This window comes from Camelus bactrianus, chromosome 9, assembly GCF_048773025.1.
Source record: "Camelus bactrianus isolate YW-2024 breed Bactrian camel chromosome 9, ASM4877302v1, whole genome shotgun sequence".
Lineage (NCBI taxonomy): Eukaryota > Metazoa > Chordata > Mammalia > Artiodactyla > Camelidae > Camelus > Camelus bactrianus.
The window spans coordinates 4514150-4535168 of NC_133547.1; the positions used below are offsets into that span (position 1 = coordinate 4514150).

Below are 21019 nucleotides of genomic sequence, written 5' to 3' on the forward strand. Positions count from 1 at the left end.
ATAATGTATTTTTAAAGAAAAAAGGACAGAGAGTATTTCTAGGGTCTTACAATTAAAAATATACCCTAAAGAGTACAAAAGATAGAAATGGTGCAGTACCTTTTGCATATATCAAAGTTAAGACTGATGCTCATCCATCCACATGCACACACACACACACACACACAGATAGGACTTGTAACCATACAAACATCTCCTAAAGACCACAAAATAGAATAAACAGTGGACAAACTCTTCTAACAGAAACATCAAGAAAGAAGTTATTCAATGGATAATACATGTAGAAAAATATTCCATGTCCTTGCTAATCAGGACAATTAAAATATAGCATCAAACACCATCAAGAAATCTAAAAGGGAAATGACAGAAATGCCACGTTTTGGCAAAGCTGTGGATCAACCAAGAACCTCATCCATTGATGGTGGGTGTTGAAATTGATAGGGACATTTTTGAAAACTGTGGTATCTATTTAGCAGACCAGATATAATCCTATGTTTCAACAATTCCACTCATGCAAATACACTCAACAGAAATTGGTACATGTATCACCCAAGACTAGTTACAGAATTTATATGTGAACCTACTCATTAATAATTCCTACTTCTAAACTACCCACCTACCCATTAACAGTAGAATGAATCAATTAATCCTTTGATGTTCACACAGTGGAGTCCTAAATAGCAATGCTAATGAGTGACAACAATAATATGAAACAATACAGATAAATTCACAAACATCTAATGGAATGGAGAAGAGAGTCCAAATGAAAGAGATGATGCTGTCTGATGCCATTATGTGAAGTCCAAAACAGGCAAAGTGATCTAATCTTTAAAAATATATTTTTTTTTTGTTTTCTTTTTTTTGGGGGAAGTAGTTGGTTTACTTATTTATTTTGAATGGAGGTACTGGGGATTGAACCCAGGACCTTGTGCATGCTGAACATGCGCTCTGCCACTGAGCTCTACCCTCCCCCCAGAACAGTTTTAAACCTATGCCCAATAATCCAGGCCTACAAATATAACCGACAAAACTACAGCCATAGAAATAGTGACTTAGAAGGAGCACAAGAGGGTTTCTAGGGAACCGACATTCTATTTCTCAATCTAGCTGCTTCCAGAGGTGCAATCATTCCTGAAATTCCACTGAGCTGTGTACTTTTAACCTGTGAATATGTCTTTAATTAAAAAAAATAAAACATCAAAAAATGTGGAGGGAGCTCAGGAAAGTTGTTTCTGTGAACGTGTGTGGCCTGTGAATGTGGCTGTATAGGAAAAACCCAGGGAGCCACAGGCCCGGGTCATGAGCCCAACAGTGAGAACATCAGACAACGGTAACACTGCTGCATACAGCGAGTCACTGGTTTTGTCATGAAATTCAGCAGAGCAGCACCCTAAGTCTTGGTTCTGTGCTGACTTTGCAATCATATACATTAGAAAGTGATACATACCAGGGTGTACAGGCTCCAGCAGAAGAACATGAAACTCCCAAATCCCTGGGCGCTTTTACATTCAGTTCCACCCACCTGGATTTCCTGGGGCTGTTCGTCATGGCTTAAGACACTCAAGGGGCAGGTGGTGCCGCTGGACACACCCTTCCAGCTCTGTAAGGAAACAAATACCCAAGGGTGTAGCACAAATCTGCATGAATGTATCACTGAAGAAATGCTTTATCTACAGGCTGCCATTGTCTTAGGGACGCCTTTAAAGGGGATGACCAAGAAGTAACAACCCTGTGCTTGAGGACTGAATCTATGAACCTCCACCTGCATTCACTGCAGTAGAGGAGATAAAGTTAAAAAGGGAAAACGCCCAAGACTCCAACTATACTCTCAAATAAACAGACCATTCCTCTTGCCAGATCCCTGGAAGCCATTCTGCCAATAGCCAGTGACTGGTACTCGTCTTCACAATCAGAGGACTCTTCTGAGGCATGTGACTGGGGCTACAGGGATCACATCAACTGAAATCCAATATACTCTCTGGAAAATATTTACTTTCAGGCTTTGCTTTGCTAAGAGGCTTCCTAGAGTGGAACGTGTAAGCTTTACATAACCCTGCAATGTATGAATCACTGCTGCAGTGCCATAGTATAGTGTCTTCTTTAATTTTCATACTTGCATGAGGTGAGCACTGGCATCAATTTCACTGCAGAGATAAGGAGACCTTAGGTACAGAGAGGCTCAGTGATCTGTCCAAGTTTACATGCTGGTTAGTGGCTGAGTGGTGATATAAACTGGTAGGCTGATATCCAAGACAAGTGCCCTGACCACTGTAACACACCAGCCAAGCACTTCAGCTGTGTTTCTGAATAATCGAATCTTAAGTTTAGTTTTGTTTGTTATCCTTGTATGTTTTATTTCATATCGCTAATATTTTATTTTATAATTTGGTTGTAAAAAGTTTCCATATTTGTTTAAGTATTTATTCTGTAGATCAATATCATCTATGAGTGAAGTTTTTTTTAAATTGAAGTACAGTCAATTACAACGTGTCAGTCCCTGGTGTACAGCACAGTGTCCCAGTCATGCATATACATACATATATTCAATTTCATATTCTTTATTAAAGGTTATTACACAAGATGTTGAACATAGTTCCCTTATGAATGAAGTTTTAGAGATTGTAATAAAGTATATAGGCAGTAATTAAGGCTAATTCTATAGGAATGTCCAAATTGGATTTAATCAATGCAAGCTTCGCTCAATGTAAGTTTTACAACAGAAAGGCTCATTGCTGTCATGCCAGGAAAACATTCAGAAAGGTCTCTCTCAAATACATATTTGGAAGATATTATCTTGTTTACTAAACTATGATCCCATGAAATACTAATATATGATGAAAGAGTATAGAATAGAAATGAAGTTATTAATTATTTTGGTCCAAATGCTTAGGTAGTTATTAATACCTATGTTAAGTGAGTCTAGTAACAATATACAAGATTTGTGAATAATATTAACATACAAGACACATGTAAAAATACACTCTGGAGAATATTGAATTTTGTGTGTTATGTAAGTGAAATCATAAAGAAACAAGCTGCGTGCCTGGAATTGATGTCAGAATATTATTAAACCAGACAACATAAGACAAGATACATTTGGTCCTAAAAACTGTATTCTAAAACTCATAATTATAAAGTTGCTTTTCCCTTAAATGTTGCTTCTTTAACTTCAAGAGGGAAAGCAAAGCGAGGAGGGTGTAGCTCAAGCAGTAGAGCGCGTGCTTAGCAGGCACAAGGTCCTGGGTTCAATCCCCAGAACCTCCTCTAAAAATAAACAAATAAACCTAATTACCTCCCTCCAACAACAACAAAAAATTAAAAAAAGAAAATACATTAAAAAAAGAGGGAAAGCAATCTCATCATAGTCATAGAGCCTCAAATATTTCGAAGACACAGTTACTGTCTCCAGTAAGCACGTTATATACCCAGAGTTAGATTAAAATTTTTCTCTATTCCTCAGACAAATTCATATTTATGGTTTCTGGTAGAGGATTAGAAAATGATTACTTTTCTATGCTACTCTTTATTAAAAGCATAAAGGAACTACAATTACACTTCTAGTACAAATTTAAAATTGATCTAGGATTTCCGTAAGGTAATGTTATAGCAGACTGACCTTAAAACTATGACCCTTAACCTCTTTGAGAATGATCCCTCATTATCACTGGGGCTGTTCACATTACTCGTCCACAGTGCGGGTTCAGGGGTTCATGAAACTGCTTTAGGAGCCGTCAGGTTTGGCGCAGGGTCTGGGATCCTGATCTCTCTCTACTTAAGCTCATACCTGAGGAATCACTCTGCCTCCCTGTCTTGCTTTGCCACTGGGTCTGCTCCTGCTCTACCCACCAACCCCCTTTTCAGACACTGACTTACTTAGATGTCCTTTCTCCCAGACTCTGCCTCTCAGACTGAAACAGAACACTCACCCAGTCCCTTCTCTTTGCTAAGATGGTGGGTTCAGCGTGAGAGTCACGACGGTCAGCGTGTGCGTGGAGGGAGGCAGCCAGTGCCCAAGATGTAGGTTTGTGATCGTGACCTCACCTTCCCTGGCAGCTGCAATTATCGTTTCACTTGTAGTGGCAATGACAGTGTGGGCTTGAGGAGCTAATAATGTTTCTGAAAAACTTTTTCCAAGTGGCTAATCCCCAAAACCAATGACAAGTTCCTTGTGATTATCTCCAGAGAGATCACTGATGTGTCTGGGAGAGGCTCATAATTATTCATGGTCCCCGATGGCAGACAGGGTCACATATGGAGGAATACTGTTGCTGTCTGACACGTGAGTGACTAGCAGCAAGTTACGTGTGTCTCGCAGGATTTCCTGATTCCCTGAGTTCTCCCACTCAATAGCTAGTTCATCCCTTATTTCTAGACTCCCAAGCTGCATCATTATTTAAGTATTCAGCAGATACATGGATTCGGACAGTGTCCCTGGTACTGATTTACGCATTAGAAATCACTAGACTCGTTTCTGTAACTAAATGCAAATCAGTTTGGAAATGATGACATGGAAGTTTTCTAGGATGCTGTACTTTACTGATACTGAGGTCACCAGTGGCACGAAGTGCAGACAGAAATGTTCACAGAAGACAAAGTGGTGTCTATAGAAGCACCTCTCATAAAGCAAAGCCCCAGGATCAGATGGTGTAACAGACGCTTCCTGCCTTTAACTATCAGAGAAGCCAATGCTACATTCTCCGTTCAACAGCACTGAATGGCTAACAGAGGTCTTTACGCTTTCTTTTAATGAAATTTCATTAAGCACACATTGACTATGACATTACTGAAGACATAAGATTTAAGAGCCAAAATCATTCCTTTGGATTCTCCAACAGGGAAGTCCACCGTGTGAATGAGTTCCACTATCCGTTCCCCTTGTGAGAGTTTTTAGTCCAACTGGGATGTTAGACGGAGCAGAGGCCACACAAGAGCACGCCCATTTCTGACACCAACTGCAGGCTGGCTGTTCCCCTAAACATACTCCGTTTATATAATTCTCTAGATGGAATCACAGAACAAACAGAAATGCGTTCTACTCACTGTTTGCATTATTACTGGGAAAGGATGCAGATGAACATCGGACAAAGGAAGAGATGCATGGGGCAGGGTAGCCTAGGGTGAAGTCCAGCCCTCACGCTGGATGAGGTAAGTTCTCCTCTACACAGGACACCTCCCGGTCTCTGGCCAAAGCTCCCTTTCAGCAAAATGAGTGCATTTGTTTGAGCACCTACCTTTACTATAGCATCTACAGTAACAGGTAGTATCTTAGAGTATGCATAACATTTGAAGAGCCAGTGTGAGGCAGGGCAGATTTAATGAAACACTGAATTCTTCCTACAAGACGATTACATACACTTCCACATTATCCTACTGATTTATTTCTCTCCCTCTTTTTCTGACCTCATTTTGTGTTAGGCTAATTCTTTTATACACACACGTTTTATATCCAAGTTAGAGGACAGAGCCATATGGGGGACAACACATATGCAAGTTCACATATACACACGTACATTTACACAGTCTGACTTACACGCGCACATAGAATCCACACTCTCTACTCAAACACAAACATACATGTACACAATCAACAGCGCACTAACACACCCACATTATTACACACTCACAATGCACACTTACGTAAAGTGACACAGCCCTCCTTCACTGTCACAAAATCACTCACATAGTTACTGGACAGGTTGGTATTTCATCATGAGTTCACCTACGGAAAACTGTACATCTTTCCAAGTCTGTGAAAGCGACAAAGGGGCAGAGATGTGTGCTCTTTATCTTCCTCCAATCTGCAAAAGTCCACAAGGATCATTATTTTTTTCACCATTCAAAAAGTGTTGAGAGCTTTGCCACTTTAGGTGGGCGGTGTGGTGAGAACGCTGGGGTGTGCATGGGTCTCAGCAGGAACGGGTGTGATGGAAAGAGAGGGATAAGACAGAGGGCAGGGGAAGGGGGCCCAGGGATAGGATGAGGTCACGGAGAGGATGGGGCTCTGGGGAGAAAGGGTGCAGAAGAGACGGTACAGGAGTAAAATGCACAGTGGGGTAAAGGCTGCAGTGTGTCTGAAGTCCAGACCAGGGTTTAAGGGGACACAGAGGCTAAGTGTGCCAAGAAGTTAAGGGTAGATCTCATATCAGGCTTCAGGGGAACGCGTGCTATAGCTGTCACGGGAACAAAGGGGATAATGGGGAGGGGGACAGTGAGGAGCCTTGAGGAAAGGTCAGGGAACCCTGGGAGTCTCAAAAGAATTCACGTCCACAGAGAGTCAAAGAACATGGTGGCGGTGCTGAGGGGTAAACATTTTGTAGAGTTAAGAGTTCTTCTAATGGCAACACATAACACACTAACACTTGGATACAGGTAAGGCTGACTCTATGACTGACAGCTCTAACCAGAGGAGGATGCAGACTACACAGGGAAGTGCACGAAGAGGCAGGTTAAAGCAAGCAAGAGCTGTCGTGGTAGCTGACGCATATGAGGCAAGTGGAGAGAGGCTGGTTGGGTTCATTGGTGCCCTGTGCATTGGTTCCTTTGCTGATTTCGTGGGCTCTGGGGCACAGCGGTTTCACCCAGTTTTCTGGCACCTGGCCCTGGAGCAGTATGGGTGGGCGGCTTGTAGTTTAGTGTGAAAGCCCACCCGGGGAAGTGTTTTGGGTGTGGACTTGAGCAGCTGCTAGAGGAGGGGATATGGCCAACACGTGGCCTGGCCTTAACACTGGGTCAAGACAGCATTAATAAGCAGAACAAATATACTGCAGTATATTGGTGGTTATGGATACCCTGCAGGTAGCCAGTGGTCCAGGACAGTATCGGAGGGTAGAAAGGGGAACTGGAACATTGCAGGGGGCGGGGAAGTAATGGGCTTAGGGAGGAAAATGATTGTAGGAGATGAAGTCAGCTGAAGACTGTAGTGGTCTGGAAGAGGCTAAAAAAACCAGAGAAAAAGGGCAGTTGTGGTTGTTTGAATTTTGAACACAGGAGCTGATAGCACCAGAGTCTGAGGGCTGTGATTTTGAGGGAGAGGCCAGGAAGACATGTGAACTGAGCTGAATTCACTGAAATGAGGGCCAGTATAGTTTCAGGAGGGAAAGGAAGTGGAGGTGATGCAAGATGAGGAGTAGTGGGCTGATGTCCCTGGGAGCTTGAGAGGGAGAGCTGACAAAGGGACAGAATGAAAGCGGCTGCACAGTGGAGGAGGACCGTGGAGGTGGCGGTGGGAGGGCCAGGCGCAGGGCCAGGCGTTGGAGTGATGGTGCTGGATCAAGGAGTGTTCACAGACCTAGGGGCGGGGTGGCGGTGGAACGGAGGTCACTGGTGGGGTTGGGCAGGGAAGAGGTGGGGTGTGAGGCAGGGTGAGATTAAGGGAAAGGATGAGGCAGGTTCAGATTGGAGGTCACTCTTCCATTCCTCCACTCAGTCCTGCCCTCATTCACACGGAATCACAACTTACTCATGGACTGATTCACATCGAGCCCAAGAGACAGAAACCTTGCTCACAGAAAATACCCCCGGAAAACATTTACATTTTCCATCCTGTAGGACCACTGGTAGCATGCTGAGTGACAACACTCCATCACTATCTCTCTATGGTGCCTCTGGCAGGAGAGCCTGTTTACCAGTCCTGGGCATTCAGTGTTGGCAAAAGGCTTGACCTTTTCCAAATGCTTATATCTTAAAGAAGTTTTATGGCCCAAGACTCACTATAAAAATTCCTTTATCTACCTTAATATTTCTGAAATGGAATATATACTTTATAGAAGAAATGAAATATAACAAATCAGAACTGAAATATTGTAAGTAATGTTTTTCCTTTGTATGAAACCATCCCAAATGGTAATGTCTGGTCATAAGTTTGTCAATATAACAATTTAAAAATATTTTTTCATTGCAGAAAATCGACTGGTCTCATCATGAAGTGGGCAGAGCTTCATTCCCGGGGTTACAGTCTTGGCTACGTTACCTTAGAGGGTAAGCAGGGCTTTGAAGTTTAGTGAAGGTTACTAACCCTAGTGCTATATTGTGGATTGAATGCTTGCGTCCCTCAAAATACACGCCTTGAAATCCTAACCCCTAATGTGATGGCATTAGGAGTTGGGGTCTTTGGATGTGATTATGTCATGGTGATTGGTCAGGTGGTCCCTCATGAATGGGATCATTAATCTTATACTATAAGCTACAGGAGAGAGCTTGCTTCCTCTCTCTCACGACCACATGAGGACACAGCGAATAGAGGACCATCCGTGAACCAGGACAAGTTATCTCGTCAGACACTGAGTCAGCCAGCATCCTGATCCTGGAATTCCATCCTCTAGAATGATAAAGAACAAGTCTTCGTTGTTTAAGCCACCAGTGGTATTCTTGTTATACAGGAGCCCTAACTGACTGAAACAGGAGATTGCCCTGGCATACCAAGGTGGGTCCAGTGTAATCATAAGAGCCTTAAAAACAGAAGTCAAATAGATACAACAGGAAGAAATAGGAGCTTTAAGACAGGAAGGGATTCAATCTGCTGATGCTTGCTTTCAAGATGTAAGCAGACATATGGGAATCATAAAAGGTAATGAATCCTGCCAACAGCATGAGTCAATTTAGAGACTAGGACAGCTTACACCTCGATTTTGTATTTCTGACCTACTGACCTGTGAAGAGACAATTTGGGTGTTGTTCTCAGTCGCTAAATTCCTGGAAATCTATTACAGAAATAATAGAATTCTAATACACATAGAAACACACTTAGTGAAGAATATTTAAACAATTTCTCTACAACTGATATCACTTGATCCAGTTGAAACATTTTCTTCAGCTTTAGGTTTATCATCCTTTTAATGTAGATTCAGAGTACCTCTGATACTGTATCTATAACTTTACAAGATGTAATAAATGGCCCACAAACACTCTATTAAAATTTTCTGTCCTTCCTTCAATGTGTTTGAATAAATGTTGTCATACTGGTCTTACACACCAATGAAATTTATTTTCTCAGTCATGATCTTTGAAGGAGGTATTTTCTTGTTACAAATAGGTCTTTCCCATTCATTGGCATATCCCAAATTATTCCATGGAGATCATTAATAAATTCCATGGAGTGACCAACTTTATTGACCACTCACAATTTATACATTTAAAAAATGGAATGCCTTCTACTACAGACACCATGGAATATGGATCAGTGGTCATGCTGATTACTGCACATGTGGATCACATTCATGGTTCTGAGATGGGGGGACTGCTGCACCACCATGATTACATTCTTACTGTTGGTGTATAATTATTGCTATGGACTGAATAGTTGTGTTCCTCCAAGTTTATAGGTTGAAACTCTAACCCAATGTGAAGGTATTTGGAAGTGGGTTTTTTTTGGGAGGTGATAGATTTAGATGAGGTCATGAAGGTGGAGCTATCATGTTGGGATTAGTGTCCTTCTAAGACCACACCAGAGCTCTCTCTCCCTGCCCTGTGTGGATACAGCAAGAAGGTAGTTATCTGTAAACCAGGAAGAGGACCCTCACCAGACAATCTGCCAACAACTGATCTTCAGTAATCCAAGTCTAGGCCATTCTCCAACTAACACAATGAAACTATCACACTTAACAATGTAACACTGGAGAGTCTGTAACACATGGTCCACATACAGATTCCCCCAAGAAATCCTTCATAAATCCAGGATCCAGCCATTACACAAGGACTGCATTTGGTTATCTGGAGTCTTTAGTTTCTTTAATCTGAAGCACATGCCACTCTTTTGTCCTCAGTGAAACTGACAGTTTTGACCAGTGTTTGCAAAGTGTCTTTCAGTGTGGATCTCTCTAGTTGTGTGTCTCATTCTGAATCAGGTGAAAAACGCTGGGTGGAAATTCTACACACAGATGATGGTGAAACTTTCTTAGTGCATAGCCTCAGAGGCAAAGATTATGAGTATGCTTCTGTTTCTGGTGGAGGCTAAGACAAGCACCAGGCCCTGATGGCTCTGGTGCAGGGATGGTATGTTTCGGCATTTGTGCATGGCTGTCAGGCTAGTCTCCTCCTGTTAACAGTTGAACCAGACTCCTTGGGGTTGCTACCTGGAGGTTGTTGAGTCCTGAAAATGGTGTGCTTTGCTCCTGGCCAGATGCCCCTCTCCCAGACAACACTGGCGCCTGTGCTCAGGCACCTGCCCATCTCTGCTGCTAGCATAAATGAACCGTCCAACACAAAATCCCTCCCAATAAATGCTATTCTATTACAAACCCCACTTCCCAAACCTGCACCAGTACCCACAGGTCTCCTGGAAAATTCCGTCTCCTCCTAGCCCAGAATCAGCAGCTGCAACGTGATTCCTCCCCCTACAAGGGCCCCTGGACTGCCCACCCACAATCCTGTTGCTACCCTAGTGCAGTTTCAGCTCCACCCAGAATCAGACACTGGAGCACAAACCTTAGCTCTGCAAACACAGGCTAACAGCCATGGGACACAGGTTAGCTTGGATGGCTCCTCTTGCATCCGGCCTACACTCTCCTTCACGTGTACACACTGAATGCCCGAGACGTCTCCTGGCTGACCTGGATCCATTTCCTCCCTGAAACCTAGATGTGCTCGAGGGCAGCGCCAGGGTCCTGGGACTGGACTCTGAATGTAAAGGAGTAAGACGAGGCCCCTAGTAGAGCTTACTCCACAGTGGCCCCCTACAGACCCTGAGGAGTGTCACTTCATGCGATCCACTAACAAGTTAACTGGTAACAGATTTCAGCTGCACCCAGAATCTGTACGTGGTACACTGTACTCTACCTCTTCTGGGTCTGGGAGTCCTAACAGGGCACAGTCATCCCAGAATCCCTCAAAAGTAAATGCCTACACGGAGAATCCACGGTTCTAAGACAGCATCCTCAGGACCCTAACTGCTTTAGAGAAAGCAAGGGGTCACCTTACACTGCACAGAAAGCATGCATGCCCGAGGAGGCAGCCATGTCCCAGGACTGCCCAGACTCGCCATTCCCACTCACCATCACCTCATGCTCTAGCCTGCACAGAAATCCCCCAGGTACATCCCACCCTTCCTGGAATCTACACCGCTGCTCAGAATAAAAGCTGCCCATGCTACTAACACTAAGACAGGCACATACGCATGGAAACCCATGGAAAAATCACCTTGAACAATACCTATCACTCGCTGCCTGACTGTATTCACTTCTGCTTAACGTTCCCACGCGTACACGGCTAGGTCAGCCACTTTGACTCTTCTGACTCAGGAGCTAGGGCCAAAGGCATTCCCTGTGTCTCAAGCAGCATTTGATCACGACTACTGCCAACAGGATGCTGTGCATGAGAATAAGCTCAAGCTGTTTTATGCACGTCCACTATGACCATGTATGTTCCAAGCTCAAGATGGTGACAAAACACTAATGTCCATTATGGTCTACCTTAGAGAGAGATGTGGCTTCCCCTTATGAATATCTATTGATCTTCAAGTCTAGTAAGTGAATAAATAAACACTGAGTAAAAACATACCGTTTACATATTTCTGACCAGCTTAAAGGATTTTGAATTCCTTATCCATGCGAAGGAGAGCCTGGGTACAGTGGAGTCATGGCTCATGAATAGACAGGGGCTGACAGTTGGAAAGCATACAGAAATTAGGGTAGAAATGCTCATTACCCACAAGCTGAGGCTGGGAAAAAGGGCAACACAAAGGTGAAAGAGTGAGGGAAGGGTGTAGAAAGCTACAAATGTGCTCACCAGGGCAAGGATTCTCCGGGTGGCTGTGGATTCAGCAGAGGATCTGGGGGGCATACTTCTCCTGTGGATGTGTTGGACCCATTGATTGTGTCTGTATAGGATGAAAACCATGGAGCCACTGGCCCAGGTCATGACCACAGAAAATGAAACCTCAGGCACAATTACCAATCCTGCATGTATTAGGCGTGTGATTTGCCCATGATCTGTAATGAAACAGTGCCCCCAATTTCTAATCTTTGTGATATTTTTCATGCTCCATTTGCTAGACATATGCAAAACATATATAGGATTAATTAAATTTACAAGCGTGAATTGGATCCAGACGAGGAAAATGCAAAAGCCAACATTTTGGGGGGCTTTGACTCTAAGATTCTTCCAACAGGAATCCATGGGGCTGATCATGATGGCCTGGAAGACGCTCAAGAAGCAAGTGGTGGCAATGGACACTCCCCTGCTCACTCTCTGAACATACAAAACAAGTCTGCATGCAAAATCATTGAAAAAATATTTCAACCCAAAAGCTGCCATTGTGTGAGGGACTCCTCTAGAGAGAAGAATCAAGGAGTTGGCAATAGTCAGGTGCTTGAGAATCAAATCTGTAGCCCTCAACCTGCACTCAGTGTGATAAAGAAAGAGGTAACGGTAAAGAAGAGAGAAATTGCCCAGAACTCCAACTACAGTCTGTGACAAAGAGATAATTGCTACTGTCAAATCTCGAGAGTATATTCTGTCATTTAACATGTTTTCCTTTAAGTTCTGGCAACAATCATTCCTCTGTGCAGAAAGGTACATTGAAGATTTTCTGACACTGAGCATAAAGTGACTTGTGTGCTCCTGTTTGACTGCTAGGCGCTTCACAAGACAGGAAGAGATGGACAGATTGGCAGTATACTTCATGGAAAAGTCAGCAGGCAGGATGAAGTGGTGTCAACCTGGGGGGAACAATGGCAAATGAGAGCAAACTGAAAGAGAGCACAACACAACACTTTCAGAAAAAGTTGAAAAATTCTACCCATATTCAGAAAAGAAAAAGCTCGGTCACCACCCACATCATAAAACATTCCAACTCTGAATGGACAGCTGATAAATTTTAATGAAAAATAATACATATTTTAGGAAAAAATAATATTTCTATGGTCTTAGAATAAGAAGATATCCTTAACAGCACAAAACCTATTAACATATAGGTGAAATGACTTTAGCTTGTATTCATAGCCAGTTCTCGTACATGTACACACACACACACACACACACACACACACACACACACACACAAACAGAGCTACAAGTGGTGACCAGTACAAAGTGTTCTTACAACCACACAACAAAATAAACAGCGAGCAGACCACTACAGCACAAACTTCAAAAACAGATTATTCAGTGCACAACACATGTGTAAACAATACTGAATGTCTATAGTAATGGGAAGAATTAAACTATATCACTACCTGTATATTGTCAAGCACCACTGAGAAATCTGAAATTAAAATGACAGTGATACCAAGTTTTGGCAAAGATTTGGGTCAATCAAGAATCTCTTACGTTGCTGGTGAGTGTTAAAATTGGTACAAATCTTTTAGAAAACTGTTCTATCTCCGCAGCAGTTCAGATGTAATTCTATGTTCCAACAATTCCACTTCTAAGAATATACTCTGGAGAAATTTCGTACACACACACACACATATATCTCACCAAAAGACTAGTACAGAATTCACATGCCAACACGACTCATTACTCATAATGGCCCCAAACTAAAAACTACCCAGCTGCCCATTAACAGTAGAGTAAATAAATTAATTCCTATTCACACAGTGGCATCCTAGACATCAATGCTAATGAATGCTAGCAGTATTTTGCAACAATACAGATAAATTCACAAAATCACATGGGATGGAAAAAAGGCAAGTATGAAAGAGTTCATGCTGGGTGAACTTATTTATGTAAAGTTCAAAACAGGCAAAATGATCTAATCTCTTAAACGTGGGAATAGATGAAAATCTATATTCCAGCATTTCTACTCCTACAAACACACTGAGCAGAAACATACTCTGGAGGCAGTGACCTAGGGGGGCACCAGATGTTTTACCTGTGGGCTGAACATTCTTTTACTTGATAGAGGTGTTGCCTACAGATGTGGACATTTCAGAATTTCAAAATCTGTGCACTTATAACTTATGTATGTATCTTTAACATTTTATAAATGCATATTAGAAAAAAAGAAAGAAAGTGGGGAAAGGTGTCCTGTCAGTGTGTTTGGTCTGTTGATTGAGTCTGTATAGGATGAAAGTTAGGGGCTGTGGGTCCAGATCATGAGACCAAGAATAGAACATCAGGGAATAATAACATTGCTGCATACAGTGAGTCAGGAAACTCAATAAAGCAGTATCTTAAAATATTGCTCTTTGTGTTGATTTGTTGCACCATTTGGCAATCATATATGTAGGAAAATATGTTTATCAGCATATACATGGCTCAGCAGTGGAAAATGGAAACCCCAATATCCTTGGGAGCTTTTACTTTAAGTTCACCCTACCTGGAGTTTATGGGGCTATTATGATGGCTGGAGACACAGTGCAGGGAGTACCAGTGGATAAACCTGCCAACCCTGTGAGGATAGAAAATAAATCTGCATAGAAAACAAACTTACGGTTACCAGGAGGAAAGGTGGTGGGAAGGGATAAATTAGAAGTTCAAGATTTGCAGATACTAACTAATGTAAATAAAACAAGCAAGTTTATACTGTATAGCACAGGCAACTATACTCAATATCTTGTAGCAACTTATGGTTAGAAAGAATATGAAAACGAATATATGTATGTTCCTACGTGACTGAAGCATTGTGCTGTACACTAGGAATTGACACAAAATTGTAAACAGACTATACTTCAATAACAATATATTTAAAAAAGGAAAACAAATTTGCAAGAAGTGCTTCAACTAAAAGCTGCCATTGTCTTGGGAACACCTTCAAAGAGAATGACTAAGCAGGGACTACAGTCAAGTGCTTCAGTGTCAAATCTGTGGACTTCAGCCTGCATTCACCGTAGTAAAGGAAGGGAGAACGATAAAGAAGAGAAGACATGCCCAGGATCCCAACTATAGTTGGAGGTAAAGAGACCACTCTTACTGGAAGACATCTAGAGGTCATTCTGCCAGTTCCCAGCGGCTGATATTTGTCTACGGAACAGAGGATCCTGCACTGAAATGTGTGGCGTGGGCTACGTCTTCAACCAAGATACAATATACTCTCTGAGGAATATTGACCTCAGGTTTTGCTTTATGAAAAGGCTTCCTAAGCATAGTCAAATGAGTACTGATAAACATTTTTATACTGTCTGGGTAAATATTATTAATATAAGTGTTCCAGGAATTATATAAAGTTCCTAAAATTTGAAGATGTCCTGGTATAATACTATCAGTCCTAATTCTGGTCATTATCTCAAAATGTTGTGTGTCACAGCAACTTCGTTAAGCTTCTTTGTCAACTGCTCTATAATCAGACCAGTTAACTGTGTCTTTTTAAGTCTTTTGTCATTCACAGTCATTGATTCACACCGATTTTGCAAAAATGCTTCATCTTCAAGAAGATTCATAAAAATCACTTTTGGCAAGCACATGTTTCTGATAGCTTTCAGATTGCAAAACTAAACTGGGTAAGAAATTAAAGAATTCTAATGGAAAAAAAGGCTACCTTGAGAAGAAGGTACAACCTTCACATAATGCTTGTAGTGTATGAATCATCGCTACACTGCCATGATATGGTACATTCTTTGTTCATAACTGCATGAGGTAGGCACTGGCATTCTTTTCATTGCAAAGGTAAGGAGACCTTACAGAGAGGTTAAGTGGTCTATCTAATTTCACACACAGATTAGAGGCTGAGTGGTGATTTGAACCTGGTAGGCTGATTGCCCTAAACCCTCTGTTACACTAACCAACCATGTCAGCTAGGTTTCAAATAGTCCAGACCTATACTAAGGTTTTTTTTTTTCAGTTTTTAAAAATTGTTATAGTCACTTTACAATGTTGTGTCAATTTCTGGTGTACAGCAGTTTTTCAGTCATACGTGAATATACTTATATTCATTTTCATATTCTTTTTCACCATGAGCTACTACAGGATCTTGTATATATTTCCCTGTGCCATAAAGTATAAACTTGTTTATCCACTCTATATGTACCTGTCAGGATCTACCAATCCCGAACTCCCGGTCTGTCCCTACCCACCCCCTCCCCCCTGGCAACCACAAGTTTGTGTTCTGTCTCTGAGTCTGCTTCTGTTTTATAAGAAAATGAGTTCTGAGCTTAGAATTGCTGTTGAATGTATTTAAATAAGAGATAAGAAAACAAGATACATGTGGTCCCGACAACTATTTTTTGAAACCCGTGATTATAAACAAACCGTTTCCTTAAATGCTGCTTCTCTAACTGCAAGAGAGAAAAGAGTCTCATCATAACTATGAGACCTTAGATATTTTCAGAAGGGACACAATTACTGATGCCAGTAAGTCAATCATTAGCAGTCAGATAAAAACACAAGAACATTTTAGTCCTCAAACACATTCCCGTACATGGTTTTGTAGCGGGTTAGAAAATTATGGCAGGTCTGTCCTCCTCTATGTTATAAGCACGAAGGCATTATAAGCACACCTCTAATAATATTCAAAATTTAATCTATGATTCCTGCAGATTGAATGCAAAAGTACAATCATTAAGCACCTAAAAAAATGATTCCTCAGTATTGCTGCGAGTACTCACTGTCAACTGTTCACAGTGAGGACTTCATTATGTTACACTGGAAGTTACCAGGTATAGGTGTAAGGTTTAAAATCCTCATCTCTGTTCAGAAGCTCAGCTCACATCTAAAGGATTACTCCACCCCCTTGTCTAGCTTTGCCACTTAATCTGTTCCTACCCTCTAGGATCCCTTTTCCAGGTGTGAATATTCAACTAGACTTCCTTCCAGGCTCTGTCTCTCAGACTGAAATAGAAAATACTCACCTAACTCCCCTTCCTGTTGACAAGATGGTGGGTTCAGTGTGAAAGTCACAACAGCCAGCACGTGTGCAGAGGGAGGCAGCCAGTCCTCAAGATACAGGTTTGTGATCGCGACCTCCTCTTCCCTTACAACTGCAATTATCATTTCACTTGTAGGGGCAATGACAGTGCGGGCTTGAGGACCTGAGACTATTTCTGAAAAAAATTTTTCTTAGCTGCTAATTACCAAAACCAATTAAAAGTTTCTTGTATCTCCAAAGGGATGCTGACACGTTTAAAGAGTTTCTTGTATTGGGGGGAGGGTATAGCTCAGTAGTAGAGTGCATGTTTAGCATGCATGAGGTCCTGGGTTCAATCCCCAGTACCTCCATTAAAAAAAAAGAGTTTCTTGTATTTAATAATCACTAATGGCAGACAGAGTTCACTAATGGAAGGAGCAGTGAACATTGATGTCTGACACACGAGGGACTGGCATGGATGCGTGTGGGTCTCAAAGGATCCGTGATAAACTGAGTTCTTCCACTAAAGATCAAGTTCATCATTCATCTCCAGACACCTAAGCTGCATCACTTTAACTATTCAGCAGATAAAAAGAATTCGGCAGTCTAAGATGAATTTCTAATGATATAAAAGTGTGATACATGTTAATTATTTATATTAGAAATCATTGGCCACCAAATAAACCTCAGTAAAAAAGATATCATTGGCCTCATTTGTATAACTAAATACAAATTAATTTAGAAATGATACAGAAATTTTCTGGGATATTGTCCTTTACAAATACTGACCCCCAAAGTGATATGAGGTCCAAATAGAGAAATATCCATAAAAAATGGGTGTTTATAAAAGTGTCCCTCACAAATTGAAGCACCAGGATCAGACGGTTAAACTGACAGTTTCTTCTATTCCTTTAACTACCAGATAAGCCAATGTTACTTTCTCAACGCAAAAGCACTGAATATTTACGAGAAGTCTTTACACTTACCTTTGCTAAATTTTACTAAGGATCATTTATTGGGTATGCAATTAATGAAGACACATAAAATTTAAGACACTCCTTTGGACTTCCCAGCGAACAAAGCCACAATCTGAAGAGGGTTTACTATTCGTTCCCCAGCTAAGAGTTTTTAGTCCAAGTGAGAAGTTAGTGAGAACTTAATTCACCAAGGTCACATCCACTTTTGACACCAACTACAATTTTGGGGGTTCCCCAAACCACTCTTTTTTTTAAATCATTACAGGAATGCGCTGAGAGCTGATCTACTGACTACTGTGGTTTCTTGCAGGGAAGGGATCAGATCAATATCACGTAAGACCAGAGAAGCACAGGGCAGAGTCCAGGAAACGTGTGGAAAGTGGAGCTCACCATCCTCTTCTCTATCACTCTCCTGGAGCTGGTGCCTGACAGCTGATGGAGGACTGCCTCCAGTGAAGTTCCCCAAACCTGGGTGTCCAGAGCTTTTACTGGATTTCAATCACAGTCTGTGTGGCTGACCTTTAGTCTCCAGTTCCGGTCAAATTGGGCCATTACTTTAGTCACCAGTTCTTCCAGAGGCCAGCCTGCTACTACATGGCCCAAAGCTCCATGAAAAATTACACTGTTGGAGTGTCTGGTGGCCAAGCCCCAAAGCAAACAAAGACACTCTGGTCAGGCATGACGTTCCAAGGTTCTGGAGAACACCTTCCTGTAGCTGAGGGCCAAGGTCAGATCTCACTTTGGCTAAGGTTAATTTTTCCCTATACCTATCCTGTGTTTCCAAGGCAGGGAATGGTGCCAGATGCTTAACAATGCTTTCTCCAAATACATACACATACACACTCAGACACACATGCAAGCCCACAGTATCCACACTCACACACGCTCAAATATGTATTTACACAGTCACTCTCATATCCACTCACTCTCACACTCATGTCACATAGACTCGTTCTCACGATCTCACACACTTCCCAATGCATATGCACACAAATGACACAGCCCAACGCACTTTCACATCATCAATCCCACGGCCAGTGGGTGGGTTATTATTTCAATGATAATAACAATAATAAGTGAACAAGGTCCCCTACCCAATTCCCCTGTGAGTGTCTGCAGTCCACCTGGTCAGTTAGAGGAAACACAGTCCACAGAAAAGCACACCCACTTCTGACTCCAACTGAAAGGGTGGGCTTTCCCAGATCCACGCTCGTTTCAGTAATTCTCTAGAAAGATTCCAAACGAACTGAGAGCTGTTCTACTCACTGTTATGGTTTATCACAGGGAAAGGACACAGATTAACATCAGAAGGGAAGAGATGCATGGGGCAGAACAGCCCCTGACTTATTTCATGTTTCATGTTTCATGGTCAATTAATCTACAACAAAGGGAAAGACAGCCTCAATAAGTGGTGCTGGGAAAGCTGGACAGCTACATGCAAAAGAATGAAATTAGAAATTTCCTGACATTGTTTTAAAAAATAAACTCAAAATGCATTAAAGAGCTAAATGTAAGAGCTGAAAGCATAAAACTCCTAGAAAAAAACACAGGCAGAACACTCTTTGACATAAATGGTAGCAATATTTTTTTGGATACATCACCTAAGGCAAAGGAAACAAAACAAAAATAAACAAATGGGACCTAATTAAACGTACAAACTTTTGCACAGCAAAGGAAACCACTGACAAAAAGAAAGCCAGCAAAAAAAAGTGACAATGAATATATATATGTTCATGTATAACTGAAAAATTGTGCCCTACACTGGAATTTGACACAACATTGTAAAATGAATACAATGCAATAAAAAATGTTTAAAAAAAAAAGAAAGCCTGATAATTTGGGAAAGTATCTGCAATTGATATAATCAAAAAGGATAAATCCAAAATATATAAATGCCCCATAAAACTCAGTATCAATAACACAAACAACCTAATTAGAAAATGAGCCAAAGACTTGCATAAACATTTTTCCAAAGAGGACATGCAGATGGCCAGCAGGCACGAGAAAAGATGCTCAACACAGTTAATCACCAGAGAAATGTACATCAAAACCAGAATCGGACTATCATACCACACTTGCCGCAATGGCCATCATCAAAAGACCACAAATAACAAATGCTGGTGAGGATGTGGAGAAATGGGAACCCCCATACACTACTGGTGGGGATGTAAATTGGTACAGCCACTGTGGAAAACAGTATAGAGGTCCCTCAAAAAACTAAAAAGAACTACCATATGCTGCTGCAATTCCACTCCTGGGTATTTATAGAAGAAAATGAAAACATCAATTTCAAAAGATAAATGCACTCCAGTGTTCTTAACAGCATTATTTACAATAGCCAAGAAATGGAAGCAACCTAAGCGTCCATCAAGGGAATGGATAAAGAAGATGTGATGTGTGTATACATGTAATGGAATACTACTCAGCCATAAAATAGATAGTTTGCTATTTGCAACAAGATGGATGTTTTATTTTCTTTCGTCAGTGTCTTCTAGTTTTCTGAGGACATGTTTTTACCTCCTTAGGTAGAATTATTCCTAGGTATCTTCTTCTTTTGATGCAATTGTAAGTGAATTGTTTCCTTAATTTCTCTGATAGTTAATTGTTAGTGAATAGAAATGCATTTACTGCCATCTTCTTAGTTGTCTGGGGATTGTTTTTGTAGTTTTTTTGTTCTTTTATGATTTGATGACTATCTTTAGTGTTACGTTTGGGTTTTTTTCTGTTTTTTTTCATTTGCATATCTATTATAGACTTTTGATTTGTGGTTACCATGAGGAACGTGTGTGTGTGTGTCTGTGTGTGTCCGTGTGTATATATATATACATGTGATTAATTTCAAATGCATTTTAACAATGCTGAATTTTCACTCCCTTCCCCACCATGGTTACTGTTTTTGACATCATATTTGACATCTTTGTTTCCCTTAACTACTTATTGCAGATACAGATGATTTTACTATTTTTGGTTTTTAACCTTCCTACTAGCCTTGCACATGGTTGATTTACTACCATACTGTGTATTTACCTTTACCAATGAGATTTTCCCTTTCATAATCTTCATGTTTCTAGTGTTGCCTGTCCTTTTTTGCTTAAAGTCCCTTTAACATTTCTTTTACAGTTGGTGTCATGGTTCTGAACTCTTTTAGCTTTTGCTTGTCTAAAATTTTTCGTCTCTTCATCAAATCTGAATGAAAGGCTTGCTGGGTAGAATATTCTTGGTTGTAGTTTTGTCCATTTCATCACTTAAAGTGATATTATTTCACTCCCTCTGGCCTGCAGAATTTCTACTGAAACGTCAGCTGGTAGTCTTATGGGAGTTCCCT

At 41.3% G+C, this 21019-nt stretch overlaps 2 protein-coding genes across 2 annotated transcripts in view; both read right to left on the bottom strand.

Moving 5' to 3' along the window:
- Window positions 1-21019, bottom strand: part of LOC105067186 (uncharacterized) — a 123784-nt gene that overhangs the window by 42021 nt on the left and 60744 nt on the right. Inside the window, exon 5 of the transcript XR_012509340.1 lies at window positions 1448-1600. The gene's annotated coding sequence lies outside the window, so the exon portion shown is untranslated. The remainder of the gene's footprint in view (window positions 1-1447; window positions 1601-21019) is intronic.
- On the bottom strand, window positions 11497-12462 carry LOC141578661 (vomeronasal type-1 receptor 4-like). The gene has a single exon (XM_074370505.1). The coding sequence runs from the start codon at window positions 12460-12462 to the stop codon at window positions 11497-11499; it is 966 nt and encodes a 321-aa protein (XP_074226606.1).

What these genes read in the sequence shown, in the direction of transcription:
- LOC141578661 (XM_074370505.1), bottom strand. Translation starts at nt 12,462, where the DNA reads ATGTTAAATGACAGAATATACTCTCGAGATTTGACAGTAGCAATTATC.